The sequence below is a fragment of the Panthera uncia genome, unplaced genomic scaffold, assembly GCF_023721935.1.
Source record: "Panthera uncia isolate 11264 unplaced genomic scaffold, Puncia_PCG_1.0 HiC_scaffold_1299, whole genome shotgun sequence".
Taxonomy (NCBI): domain Eukaryota; kingdom Metazoa; phylum Chordata; class Mammalia; order Carnivora; family Felidae; genus Panthera; species Panthera uncia.
In genome coordinates this window covers 50,946-65,913 of record NW_026057919.1, presented here as the reverse complement: position 1 = coordinate 65,913, position 14,968 = coordinate 50,946, and the positions used below count along the sequence as shown (strand labels likewise).

Sequence of the window (14,968 nt, the reverse complement as noted above, 5' to 3'; positions counted from 1 at the left end):
TAATTTAGGGTTTTCTTAAAAACCCAGGTTAGTCCAACCATTTGCCCTTATATATTGGACCACTAGTGCTAACAAAAGTAATTAGTGCAGTGGTAACTAGTCCCTTGTTTTTACCATTATTAGGAACTCTGGATGTTACTATTACTGGAATTAAAATAAAACTTAATCAAAAAACCAGACTCCAACTGTTATACCAAGAAACTTCGTGGAATAAACAGATAGGTGACCTTTCCCTTAATTTTTTAATTTTTGTTTTTAAATGAATGAAAATGTTTTCGTTGTATTTTTTTTGCTCTAAAGGCTTTCCGACAAACCTGGTCCTGATGATTCATGGTCTACATCATCTAGCCAAGTCTTAGATTTTGTTACCAAGGTAAAGTACCCTCCTGTGAAACTCACTTTCCTGCTCTGAATTGAGTTTTCTCCCTTATTTACTCTGAACATTTAAGACGAGACTGAGTTTCATCACTTTATGTGTGTCATGCAAAGTTAGAAAGAACAAACTACTTTACGGGTATGTGGCGCGTTAAATATTTTGTTTTATTTTGTTTTATTGTATTTGGAAAATCCTACAGGGGAAGGCTGAAAAATGGGCTGGAAAATATATGACCGTCAAATTATATTGGGAAAAACTTTCCCATAATGGAGGAAATATGACATTCGGTTAAGGATCAGGCTTCTTACTGTGGTAGTAATATGACTGATAATACTCATGAATAAATAAAATCTTATTGGATCCAAGTATCTATTGTAGGTTGCCCCCTGCCCCGGGCAAGTTTCATCTTGGTGAGATACAGAGTTTTCCTTTGGTACTATACTTTTTTCTACATTTAGACGAAAATAATATTAGAAAATGTAGAAATTTAGATGTTTACATTATTTCTCAACATTTACCTTACAAAGGTGTTCCCCTGTAGTTTTGAAATAACTCCATGTAGAATAAGTTAAAATGGTGCATCTCCCCGAAGATTACGTATTTTGTTGAAAAGAGTAGCTCTATGAGCAGAGGCTCTTCATAGCCAAGTTGTCAAATTTCTTATTTCAGAAGTCTTTCCTACTGTGGCTTTGAAAACTATCTCCTCGTTCTTGTGTCAGATTCTAAAATTTTAAGTTTCGGACATCTGATATTTATTTCAGTATTCATTTCAAAGCCCCGAAATCATAAGCTCCTGGAGGTTAGGAAACAAACTTGTTTGACTCCTGGAGCTGCTAGAATAAAGTGTTCCTTGGAAGAAGCAATGTCATAGTTTTTAATGTGAATAAATGAGTAGGGAAATGGAATTCCATAGAATTGAATTTGAAAAGTAATGAAATACGCATGATATATCACAGTTAAATATGTGAATTTAAAAAGTAAGGCTTCAGTTTTTTTTCTGTTTTAGTGTTTAACATGTATAAGCGCAAATGAATTCTAATGAGGACATCAGGAGTTACATAAGAAAGGTTACAGTCTATTTTTAGTATCCTCCCTTTTTGAGCTTAGAATTGCAGAGAAAAAGTCTTCAGCCTTTGTTTAACCCCATCTGTGTCCCATTACATTTCTTCCTAGAATTCTCATTCCCAATTCTTTCTCCAGAGTGAAAGTTGATGTGTTTGGAACCTTTCTTTTTCTGTTCTTTTGTTAGTCTAGTAATTATAGTTTTTCGGAGGTGATAGATGCCAGTAATTGAAAAATTTATTTATAGTGAAAAAAATTAAATTCTTTATTACAGTATTTATAACCAGATAACTTTAGAGTGATTAAGGTCAGTATTATTAGGGATAGACTGTGAATCAAAGCCTTTTACCTATACATGATATATAGATAGATAGATAGATAGTTATAGATATATAGATATATAGATAGAGATATGTATAGATATTGATAATACACAGAGATATACACATATATTTCCATATATATACACACATATATATACATATATACACATATATATACCTATACATATATATACACACATATATATACACACATATATACACATATATCTTTAAAAGGCTTAAAAGAGACTATTGTTCATAGTGTATTCCCAATCCTACTTATGTACCTGTTGAAAAATGTATGTTGTTTCCACTTACCTTATTTTGCTCACATTTTTCCTTTTCTTTTTTGTCTTAAGCTCATGCTTGATTGATTTGTCATGTGTTATTTTTTTTTTCCTTTTTCCCCTCTTGTCCCCCATGATTTTTAAGGTTTTTTTTATTTTTTAAAGTTTATTTTTGAGAGAGAGGGACACAGAGTGCAAGTGGGATAGGGGCAGAGACAGAGGTAGACAGAATCCAAAGCAGGCTACAGGATCTGAGCTGTCAACACAGAGCTTAATGTGGGGCTGAAACCCACAAACCGTGAGATCATGACTCATGAGCTGAAGGTGGACGCTAAGCTGACTAAGCCACCTATGGGTTCCCCCCACCATGCTCCTTTTTAATGAATTACCCCTACCCTAATATATCCTTGCAGAAAACCTTTCTTTAGTGTCTGTTCTTTTAGTACATCACTTTCTGTCAACTCCATTGTCAACATATTGGTTATGGAAATCTATTGTCTGTGTGTAGTTTTCATCCATGACTCATTGCCTCACAAGGCTTATTATCCTTTTTTTCTCTTTATTAGAAGCAGCTGGGCTAAATTCTTTTGTAATGTTTGTTTTTCTCTTGGAAAGGGAGGGAGAGAGAGAAAGAATGAGAAAGTGCTCGTTGTTTGATCTCAAATATGCAAGGTATGATCTAAGACCTTTTATATTTTGGAGGGCTGTTTTGTGACACAGGATGTCATTTATATTGGGGAATGTTCTATATTCACTTAAGAATAATATTTATTCTACTGCTGTTGGATGAAAAGATCTCAAGATATCGGTGTTGATACTGATGTATATAAATGTATATATTAGGCCAATATATATCTATGTATATCTGAATACATCTGGTCCAATGACACATTGGATCTATGTGTCCTTACTGATTTTCTGCCTTGACGATCCACCTATTGCCATGAGTGGAGTCTACAAGTCGTCTACAATCATGGTATTTGAATGTATACATTTAATCATGTTTGTGATTCATCGATTCATATATGTGGGCGTTTCCCTTTGGGGGCATAAACATTTGCAATTGTTAACTCCTCTTGATGGATTGACCCCTTAATTATGATCCAATGCCCTTCTGAATCTGTTCCTACAGTCTTTGTTTTAAAATCTCGTCTGTCTGGTGGAAGAATGGCGACTCCAACTTTCTTTTGACTTCTGGTAGCATGATAGGTGGTTCCCCATACCTTCTCTTTGAATCTGGAAGTGTCCTGGGGTCTAAAATCAGTGTCTTGTTGACTGCATATAGATGGCTCTTGTTCTTTGGTTTTGTTTTTGTGTTTTATCCATTGTGATTCCCTGTGTCTTTTGATTGGGGCATTGAGTCCATTGACATTCAGAGTGATAAGTTAAAGATATGGATTTAGTGTCATTGTGTTATCTGAAGGTTTCATGCGTTTGGTGAAGCCTCTGGTCCTTTGTAGTGTCTGCTGTTTCCACTCACAGAGTCGCTCCTGCAGGGCTGGTTTAGTGGTCATGAACTCCGTTAGGTTTTTTGTCTGGGAAAGCCTTTCTCTCTCTATTCATATGACAGCCTTGCTGGGGAAAGGATTCTTCGCTGCATATGTTCCCATTCAGCACATTGACTGTTTCCTACCCCTCCCTTCTGCCCTGCCAAGTTTCATTGGACAGGTCTGCTACTACCCTTATGTGTCTTCCCTTGTCGATTAAGACCCGTTTGTCCCTAGCTGCTTTCAGAATTGTCTCTTTATCTTTGTATTTTTCCGGCTTCGCTATGACATGTCGTGGTGTTGACCTGGTTTTGTTGACTTGGAAGGGGATTCTCTGTGCCGCCAGGATTTGGATTCCTGTTTCCTTCCCCAGATGAGAGCAGTTCTTGCTATAAGTTGTTCAAATAAACCTTCTGCCCCTTTCTCTCACCTCTTCTTCTTCTGGGACTCCTAGGATGTGTCTATTATTTCATCTCTCAGAATCACTTAGGTCTCTAGTACTTGCCTCATGGTCTAGTAATTTCCTTTCCCTCCTTTCTCTGCTTCATCTTTGTCCATAATTGTATCTTCTGTCTCTCCCTCTCTCTGCACCTCTCCTGCTTGATCACTCACTTTCTCTCTCAAAATTAAGAAACAAACATTAAAAAAGAGAAGAAAAGATAAAAAGAATAATAATTCAAATGAAAACAAAGATACAAAACCAGAGGAGAGTTGTCTACTGGTGCATAGGACAGGTGGCTGTCCCGGTCTACGGGAGGGGCTGTCTGGTCCCATCAGTGTCAATCTCACTCCCATAGAGAAGCAGTTACGAGGCACAGAGAGGCAGGATTTTGTGTAATTGGCCTGCCTCCACTGAGGCTCACTGTCCGTTCCCTGAAACCCCACGATGTTGGTCATGGGGAGAAAAATGGCGACACCCCAATCTCTCCTGCCTACACAACGTGTCTCAAAGCTTACCGTTTAGGCCATCCTCACAGAATATCCTGAGGGCTCGGTTTGCCTTGCTGTAAAGTCTCCTGTGCTCCCTGATCACTGAGCTGGGATTCAAAACCCTATAGGATCCCGCTTTGCTCAGACCTGATTTTAGAGTAGCACCACTCTGCCCTGTTGACAAAGGGCCTCTGGCTCATGTCTGCAGGATCTTTTTCCCTTGGCAGGGCAATACCTCCCCTTTCCACCATACTCAAGGTGTTCTCTCCCAGTGTAGCCCCGAGATTGCTACCAAGCCTAGGGGCGGCTCCCTCCCCACCAGGCATGGGAGGTGGTAGCTCTTTTCTAGAGAAAGTCTGGCAACCTTGAAAATTCTGTTTTTTAGCTTCTAAGGCTGTTTTGCCAAGTAGAATTGGCTCTCTGGACCTCTCCTTGTTCTGTGCCTGGACAGGTTTTCTCATATCCAAATACACTTCCCACAGCCTCTCTCTCTACCTTCTTTTCATTTCTCCACCAAAGGGCTTCCACCACTCCATGCCTGTGCGGACCATTTTATTTCTCCCAACCGCATACACACCCTACTGTCCCGCCAACCTGTGTCTTTGCACCTGTGGAGATTGTTTTGTCCCTCTGCAGCCTGTATTCCTGGTATTCCAAGTATTTTGACCTTAATACTGCTGTGTTTGAAGGACAAGGGAAATTCTAATCCCTCTCCTCTGCCATCTTTACTCCTCCTGCCTCATTTTACTTTCCTTTTCGCAATTTCACAGTTCTGTGTAAGTTTGCATTATTATATCAGTTTAATATGTTTTATTGATATTTATGATGGTGTTTTCTTACAGGAAGTGTATTGATCTGAATTTTCTTTGTTTTTCTTTTTTTAAAGTTTATTCATTTATTAATTGGAGAGAGAGACAGAGAGAGCACAAGTGGGGAGGGGAAAAGAGACAGAGGGAGAGAGAAAAAACCCCAAGCAGACCCTGCACTGTCAGCGCAAAACCAGATGGGGGCTTGAACCCATGAACTGCAAGATCATGACCTGAGCCAAAATCAAGAGTCAGGTGCTAACTGAATGAGGCATTCAGGCAGCCCTAACATTTTCTTTGGAAGTCCCCTGGGTACTTTTAATTTAATATTCCTTAGTTTAAAGGCATTGTTTTTGACCCTTTCCCTTTCCTCTTCCCTGTTTGTATTCTGCTCTGTCATGTGTTCCCTAGCCTAATAAATAGCATCCCTGAAACAGGAAAAGTCCTGGACTCCGAACTTCCCTGAAATGACCGCATGCTGTCACTCACCACATTCGATAGTTTGTACCTGCTTACCATTTTTCATATGTTATTTCTGTAATTTACTTTCTCACCTATAATTTTGCAGTACTCTTCTGGTTTTGCTTCCTTTACGTTCTTCCTACATTGCTACCAGAGTGACCTTTCTAAAATATACATGTGACGATGTCACTCTTCTGCTTATTCAATGGATCCCCTTTATCTGAAGGAGAAAATTCATGTTCTAGCATAACACTGCTCTTTTTTTTTTTTGTGGTTTCGTCCTGATGTTTCAGTAATCTCTATCTATCCCAGTGTCAATAACTCTGTTCCAGTTTTGCCATATCGCATAGGTGTTGTCACTATATTATTTCATACTTGATTTTTTGCCATTAAAGAATGCCCTTCACATTCTCCCTGCGCACTTTGTCTGTCTTTTAAGATACAGCCTTATCTTGCCAGCATTTGCTGAGCTTCCCAAATGTAAGTGTTTTCTCCTTTGTGCGTTCACTGTACGTTATACACTTCCCTTGCAGAACTAGTGGATGCTATTTTTCTGTCCTTACCAGTTTTCATGCATCTCTGCCACTACTAGCATATAGAACAGACTCTGTCTTTTATTTATATTTCCAGCTCTTCCCCGGATCGTGGCTATGACTTGACAGATACAGTATGTGCTTGTCTTTCTGAGTGGGTGAGTGCGTGACCAAATTAATTAATGTGATATTTTTCTGAAGTTGGGTTTTTGTTTTGTGCTGTTTTTCTAGGAAGGAACATCAAAGTCAGCAATGGAAGCAAAGGAAGATGGTGTTGGTATTATTGAAAATGTGCCACCAGAGCAAACAGTTAATGGCAGTTTGACTTCTGCTGGTGCAGTGCATAAAAATGACAGAAGTGGTAAGCTAGTGAATCTCTGTGAGTTGTTTTCCTATGATTAAATGCTAGTACGAGAAAAATCTGAAAGTATGTAGATCCAAATATATTATCCTTTATTCATGAAGATATTTTTCTCTTGCTTTCTTTAGAAGTATCCCAAGTACTACCCCTTTTTACTTCCGGAAAATCTGGAACCCCCTGAACATCTTTTCTGCTATTGCTTTTATGTTATTGAAATATTCATGAATGGAGATAGACTTGTGTATGTGTTTAAAATTCATATTAACTCATGTTTTCATTAATTTATCTGTGACCGTATTCTCTAGATATGATGCTAGCATTAGAACTAGGAGAAGAGGAAGATGTAGAATCACCTTCTCTTCCTGAGGTACTGTCTTCTTATTTTTAAGTATAAGCATGGCCTGATGTTAAAACATCCAAGAGATGCTTTGACTTTGACTTTTGAATGATTAAAATAACATCGAAGTCATACTTGTAGTAATATAAGTAAAGTAATGATGACCTATTCTAAGGTGACAACTAGGGAAGGAGGTAAAAAAAAAAAAAGTCCTGATCTCTTAGATCCACGCAGCTGCTGCATAATGCTAAATGCACTGTAGTTGAAATCAAAGACATGCTAGCATTTTGGTTCCATCACTTCCTAGCTGTGGGATCTTGGAAAAACTTGCCTCAAGGTCAATCACCTCGTTCCTAAAAATGGCACCAAAACCAATCTCTTGGTTATGAGTAATGAACAAATGTGGCAATGTTTTGTAACCTGTAAAGGGTTCTATAGAAATAGAAAACAAAATGATCACAGTGGCTTTTAGTGAATTACTAAATATTGATGATACTTTGGTGAATGTTTGTTATTGTTGAGAGTGGGGTGGGAGGACAGAAGATCCGAAGCAGGCTTTGCACTGAGAGCAAGGAGCCCAAAGACGGACTTGAACTCATGAACTATGAGAACATGATCTGAGCCAAAGTTGGACGCCTAATCGACTAAGTCACCCAGGCCCCCCAAGAATATTTGTTTTAAATGTGAAGATGTCTGAAGGCCAATAAAATGGTCGTAGGGTCCAGAAAATAATGGGAAAGTAGGAATGGGTTTTTGATTTTCTAATTTGGCACTATGTTAAGTTCTGGTAATCTCTTATTGGAGACATCATAAAGGTATACAGTTGACCCTTGAATCAGGTGTGTTTGGACTGTGGGAGTCCACTTACACACAGATATTTTTCAATAAATAGAGTACCATCGTGTAAATGTATTTTCTGTTCCTTGTGGTTTCTTTTTCTTTTAATTCTTTCTTTTGAGACAGAGAGTGAGGACAGAGCAGGTGGGTAGGTGAGAGCAGGGTGAGAGAGAGACTCTTAAGCCGATTCACACTGCCAGTGTATTTCTTTCTCTCTAAAATAATTGATTTGGCTGCTAATAATTTAAAGTTTTGCAATTGTCTAGTTATTAATCTTTAAAAAGTACTCAAATGCACTTTAGTGCTCATTATAAGGGATGGTAAGCTAAATAGTTTTTAAGGTTTGTAACTAAAAATCATCTAACTTATTTTTTTGGTCGATTTAACATGTAATGAATTTTTTAGTTCCAAAAACTGACGTTTAAGTTTACGAGTTCATATTTTTCTTCTGCCTTAGGCTAAGGCAAGTTAGTTTTCACTTCTTACAGGAAGTTACAATCCAGTGAATTGGGAACAGCTAAACATAGATGAAGAAAGTTAACAGTAAAATTGTAATTACTTTCTCATTTTTCTTTGTCCGTACTTGATTACTAAAGGATAAGGTGTTTTTACAAACATGTACCCTGCCAGAAAAGACGTGAAATTTAAAACAAGGAAATTAACCATCCGTTTATGCAACTGCAAAAAATGACTCATGGACCAGCAATGAATAAGGAATGTGATAGGGAGCATGATATGTCTCTATAATTTAAGACATTCTTCTATGCAAAACTTTGTGGAAATGTGGATCAAATAAGGCAAATTAGACTGGAAAAATAGCTTAAAACTCATCACCAGTGAGTGAAAGCTGAAGTTTGGTGAAATTTGTTAACAGTACAGCATTCCTACTCATCTTGAAGAAGAACCACCATGGGGTCACTCTAAGGAGGATCCAACTGAAAGGAAATACTTTCGAATTGGACAAATACTGTACTTGACTGTGAGGAAGAAGATGCATTTGGAGTGTCTGTCTCGGTAGTATTTCAGGCATTTCCTGAACAAAAAGAGCCTAGTCTTGAAAATGTCATTCTCTCTCATTCATACTCTGGGTCCCCAGAATATGCTTGCCAGTCATCTTCTAAGCTTTCTTTAAATGAAAGCAAATCATCCGGGACATATAAATCAAAACCACACTGAGATATCACCTCACACCAGTCAAGAGTGGCTAAATGATCAAATCAGGAGACTATGGATGCTGGGGAAGATGTGGAGAAACAAGAACCCTCTTGCATTGTTGGTGGGAATGTAAACTGGTGCAGCCACGCTGAAAACAGGGTGGAGATTCCTCAAAAAATGAAAAATAGACCTAACCTATGACCCAGCAATAGCACTGCTAGGAATTTACCCAAGGGATACAGGAGTGCTGATGCATAGGGGCACTTGTACCCCAATGTTTATAGCAGCACTTTCAACATTCACCAAATTTATGGAAAGAGTCTAAATGTCCATCACCCGACTAATGGATAAAGAAATTGTGCTTTATATACACAATGGAATACTACTTGTCCATGAGAAAGAATGAAATATGGCCTTTTTTAGCAACGTGGATGGAACTGGAGAGTGTGATGCTAAGTGAAATAAGTCATAAAGAGAAAGATAGATACCATACATTTTCACTCTTTTGTGGATCCTGAGAAACTTAACAGAAGATCATGGGGGAGGGGAAGTGAAAAAAAAAAAACAACCTTAAAGAGGGAGAGAGCCAAACCATAAGAGACTCTTACAAACTGATAATAAATTGAGGGTTGATGGGGGATGGGAAGGAGGGGAGGCTGGGTGATGGGCATTGAGGAGGGCACCTGTTGGGATGAACACTGGGTGTTGTATGGAAACAAATTTTACAATAAATTTCAAATTAAAGAAAGAAAGAAAGTAAATCAGACTATGGAAATGAAAACAAACCAGACACTGAGCACCTTTTGAACAACAATGAGGATTTTTAAATGATATAGAAAATAAAAAAACAAGGAACCCACTAGTTACATTTAAAGTGAAAGAAGGCCAAGAGAGTTTGACATGCTATTGGCAAAAAATATGAACCAAAATACCACCGATTGTATATGTGTTGCCGAAGCGAGCACGTTCACCGATTGTAAATCAGACCTCAGCCTAGTGATTCAGAGAGACTTTTTGATTTGTGGCTTGCCTGCTGCGATGTGAAGCACATGGTTCAAACAAAAAAGCATGATATTTCTGCTGTCACAAACACTTACGAGAAAACAAAACCAGTACAAGACTTTTTTCCAGAAGCCATTATATGCAGATAATGACAGTAATCATAACTATAAAAGTATTGATTCTGAATTAGAAATTGTGAGTTCTTCTTCAGCATCTAGTTTTCCAGCATCTGAAGTACATCTAAGTGAAGAATTACATCAAGATATGCAAAGGTTTAAGAATGAGATAGGCATGTCACAAGTAGAGTTCCTGTCTTTGGAAAGAGAGAAAGTTCAACCTCCAAAAGAGAAGGAGGTCCGCCTTGCTGTTACTCTTGTATTGTTTTTTTTTTTTCTTTTTAGCAATTATCTGATCGATTCTGATTTCCACTCAAGAGAACAAGAGTGTGCATACAATGGAATTGTCTAAATAAGTAAATGTGTCTGGAAATAGATTATTTCTGCTATCTAACAAATAGGAGTTCAGGGAAACATTCTTGTGATTTGTTTACCTTAAAGTTTCTGTGTCAGTCTTCCAAGTAGTATAAGAACTGGGAAATTAACTTAGCTATATAAGTACCATGTGACCTCACGAACCAGAATAACCATAAAGAAACTGCTTAAAAAACATAATTATCTCCAGGTTGTTGTTTTTTTTAATATATTGGCTTAAATATAAATTGCATTTCCATAATAAAATGAGAAAGAAGCAATAACTAAGAGAAGGAATATAAACACATATTCCCAGCTAAAGCAATCTATGTATTGCTTCAGTATGTGTCTGTAGACTCTGGGTCTAGGGTTCTTGCTTGTCTAGCAAGACAGCAGCGGGATGCAGGATTACAATGGGAGAGACAGCTAATGTCCCGGAGAACACAGGAGCCCGGATTAAGGGTCCTTGCTGTTTTTAATAGGATCAGAAGGCTTCCAAACATAGTGATGGACGTGCACAAAGAGACAATCTGTGAACATGAACTCATGGGCATGAGGGAAAGGGGGTTTCAAGATGTAGGGTGTTAGGTGTTTGGGTCAATATAAAACAAAATCCTGGTGCCTGGCAAATGGTTGTTAACAGCTGACCTGAGGCAGCTTCTCTGCTTATCTTAGCTAGTCTAGGGGAGAAGACAGATGCTACCTCAGGATCCACAAGGCACCTTTCTTTTGCTAATTAGCTCCCCTCTGGGCATCTTCACCCTGCAGCCTACAGCCTATAGCACTACTTACCTGTTTACCTCATTTGGTCCTTCCTTCCTGTGAAAGCAGCTTTCTGCCATAGTACTAAATTGGGGAATGTGTCCTCCTGAATATCTAATCTTGTTTACCTCTCACACCTTGGTCTTGGAGACTTTGCCCCGTCCTCTCTATACCTAGATATCTAATATTGTTTACCTAAACTTGGGTGTGAGCATCCTATGGCTTTGTAATTTTCTATGCCTGGTTAACCCATCAGTTCAGGCTCAGGGAATTCCTAAGCTTATTGCCCACAAATATAGGCAGTCTTGTCTGCTTTACTCAAAATCTTGGAACTTAGAATTTCAACATGACCCCTTTGAGATAGGCTTAATAACAGCTATTTGTGTTATCACCCCTTTTTTCACATTTTTTAATCTCATTCTCAGATGTTTCTGTTGAGTCAAACCTTCACTTTATGTTCAATAGCGTATGATACCTTGTGGCCTGTATGATTTTTACCATGTAGGTAGCATAAACCTTCAGCAAACCTTCAGTATTTAACTCTAAGGGAGAAAACTGAGTTTTGAAATGTGTGGACTTTAGAAATAGACAAAGACTAGAGATACCCTCCTTTAAAAAGAATAAGTAGCTAATTTCCTTGTCCCCTATCAAGGTATTAATTTACTGTGCCAAAGTCACACTTTTCATGCATCTGACTAATTTAATGAATTTGTGGTCATTTCTCTGATTCAGCATTCAAGAATCGTGTCATCTCTTTTGGTGCCATAAAATGCTAGGTAATGCCACTTTAGGAACTTGGGACAAATCTTTTAACTTTTTTGAGTTTTACTCGCATTATCAGTAGCAAATGGGATTAAAGGTGATCATTACTTTTATACCCTCTCCCTATAAAGTTTTATGGTTATTGAATGTGAGATTTGGAGACCATTACTAATTTCGTAGAATTCCACCCTAACGTCCATTTCACTTTGTCCCTTTTGTGTTGTGGCTAACTTTGGTTCATAAATTTAGGGGACACTGTCACTTTTTTTGAGAACCTTAAGTTCCAAAAGAAAAAGAATTGTAAAAGGCAGTCAGGGAAAGAATAGCTCCATGCAGAAAGGGGAAATCTTCCTTGTATTGTTACAGTAGCACCTCCATGTCACATGTTTTAAATCTGGCTGTTGTGTTAAACCCAGGTGGTAAGGATAGAAAAGGACAAATTTTGTCTCTTGTCTTTTTATTTCTTTGTATCTTTTGGTCAGATGGGGTGGGGGTGGGTGGGGAATTCTCAGTAGCAAAGTGTGGATATGAATAAGAGTACAAAATTAAGAAAGCCCTTTTAGAAAATTTTGGTAACTTCTGCTTTTTTTAAATTCCATCAGAAATGAAGCCGAGTTTATAAAAATTACAATTACTTGTAATGATAAAGTAAACACAAAATATTTTCCTCCATTGAATTTATGACAAAGTGTCAACTGATAAAGTTAATGAAAAAAATTTCTTTTTATTGACTAAAGTAACAATTACCTTTAGTATCAAGTTCCATTAAAGGTTGAAGAAAAAAAGCAGCACAGAGGAAGTGACATGGAAGTATCAGAAAACATACATGATGCTGCAGCTGCTGGATTAATTCCACAAAGACAGAATGGAAAAACTGATAACCATCAATTGCCTATTACAGAAAATAAAGATTCTGATAGGTAAGCCTATAGCAATATTTAAATAGTAGGTAATCATCATTTTCCTATGCAACAAACTTTTGTAGTTTGAGCTAATGTTCATGATGAACAAATTTTGTATTTTTCGTGGAGATATTTCATCCTACGTGCTAATGAGAAAAATGTAAATACCAGTGCGATAGTGTTTTTTGCAGTCATAGTGATAAATATTTTATTTAAAAAAATAACCAAAGTTAGGAATTGTGAGGAAAATGACCTTCTTAGACCCTGTGGCTGGATGAAATTGGTAACTCCTTTCTGAAAGGTGATTTAGCAGTGTATTTCAAAATTTCAAATATGTCGGGCACCTGGGTGGCACCGATAGGTAAACATCCAGCTTTGGCTCAGGTCATGATCTTGCACTTCACGAGCTTGAGCCTTGCATCACGTTCTGTGCTAACAGAGCAGAGTCTGGAGCCTGCTTCAGATTCTATGTCTCCCTCTTTCTCTGCCCCTTCCCTGCTTGTGTTCTGTCTCTGTCACTGTCAGAAATAAATAATATAACGTGAGAAAAATATTTCAGGTAGGTCATCCGTTTATTCTAATGGTTTCATTGCCAGGACTGGGTCCTTCTGAAATACGTGACTTCTATAAGCAAGCACATGCGCCTGCACATGCAAACACACACACACACACACCACACTATAAGAGCATTTATTATATATTATTACATATACAAAATAGGACAGATATATTAAGGTTACTTATATAAATATGTTACATGTATATGTGAAGGATATTTATTATAGCATTCCCATATCAAACATTTGGAGATAGTCTAAATGTTTATTGACTTATTTTGAGAGACAGACAGAGAATGTGCACACTCGGGAGCCCAAGCATCGAGGGGGAGCAGAGACAGAGAGGGAGAGAGAGAGAATCCCAAGCAGACTCCACGTTAACAGTGCAGAGGCCAACACAGGGCTCGATCTCACGACTACAAGATCATGACCTGAACCAACATCAACAGTCAGATGCTCACCAGACTGAGCCACCTATGGGCCCCAGAGATAGGCTAAATATCAATTCATTAATAAGGAAGTAAAGTTTCACTTCTATAAAGTAATGGGGCATGTGACCATTTTAAAAAATGAATTTAGGGGCGCCTGGGTGGCTCAGTGGGTTAAGCGGCTGACTTCGGCTCAGGTCATGATCTCGCGGTCCGAGAGTTAAAGCCCCGCGTCGGGCTCTGTGCTGACATCTCAGAGCCTGGAACCTGTTTCAGATTCTGTGTCTCCCTCTCTCTGACCCTCCCCCGTTCATGCTCTGTCTCTCTCTGTCTCAATAATAAATAAACGATAAAAAAAATAAAAAATAAAAAATGAATTTAGGTCTATGTGTACTGATGGTTTAACAAAGTATATTTAAAGCATTTGGTTTGGTTTGATGTCATGTCTTATGCACATTTTGTTAGAATACTTTTAATATCTACTGAATTGCAAACAGAAGTTCCCTGCTAAACTGGCAGTTTACCAACAAAATTGCTAATTATTAGATTTTTGGTTTTGTTTCCCAGTGCATGAGTGCTCCAATGTTGGACCCTCAACTTAATCTGAATATTGCCAAGAGGATTCACGTGGCAACATGTCTCATATTCTATATAAACATTTCATGGCCCCTGTGCTATAAACCAAGATGCTGGTAATGCAATGAATCGTTTTTATAAAGGTACCTTGCTTGCATGCCATTATCCTGCCTTTTTAGAGAATATATTTCAACATGAACCACACCAAATTTTTCAACAGTACCTTCATGTTATACAATTTGTGACAATTCAGTTTACAAAGTGGGACTATTTTCTGCATTCCCAACCCCTTTTCTTCTGTGTATAAAATTTTAATATGAATAATTACTTTGGATAGTGTAAAATATCCTAGAGTTGGGTGACTTTTTAAAAATGTTTGTTTATTTTGAGAGAGAGAGAGCGAGCATGAACACATGAGTGGGGGACGAGCAAAGAGAGAGGGAGAGAGAGAATCCCAAGGAGGCTCCATGCTGTCAGTGCAGAACTCGATGCTAGAGAACATAGAGATCATGACCTGAGCCGAAATCAAGGGTTGGATGTTTCGTGGACTGGG

At 38.1% G+C, this 14,968-nt stretch overlaps 1 protein-coding gene across 1 annotated transcript; it reads left to right on the top strand.

Annotated features, from left to right (window-relative positions):
* Positions 1-202: 202 nt before the first annotated feature.
* Positions 203-12,890, top strand: LOC125916892 (ankyrin repeat domain-containing protein 26-like). Its single transcript, XM_049623147.1, has 4 exons — positions 203-373; positions 6,498-6,627; positions 6,933-6,994; positions 12,706-12,890. The coding sequence occupies exons 2-4, from the start codon at positions 6,519-6,521 to the stop codon at positions 12,874-12,876; spliced, it is 342 nt and encodes a 113-aa protein (XP_049479104.1). The 5' UTR covers positions 203-373; positions 6,498-6,518; the 3' UTR covers positions 12,877-12,890.
* The last annotated feature ends 2,078 nt before the right edge of the window (positions 12,891-14,968 follow it).

What these genes read in the sequence shown, in the direction of transcription:
- LOC125916892 (XM_049623147.1), top strand. Translation starts at nt 6,519, where the DNA reads ATGGAAGCAAAGGAAGATGGTGTTGGTATTATTGAAAATGTGCCACCA. An exon ending in GCATAAAAATGACAGAAGTG is followed by an intron (nt 6,628 to 6,932) that starts GTAAGCTAGTGA and finishes CGTATTCTCTAG; the next exon opens with ATATGATGCTAGCATTAGAA. An exon ending in AATCACCTTCTCTTCCTGAG is followed by an intron (nt 6,995 to 12,705) that starts GTACTGTCTTCT and finishes AATTACCTTTAG; the next exon opens with TATCAAGTTCCATTAAAGGT.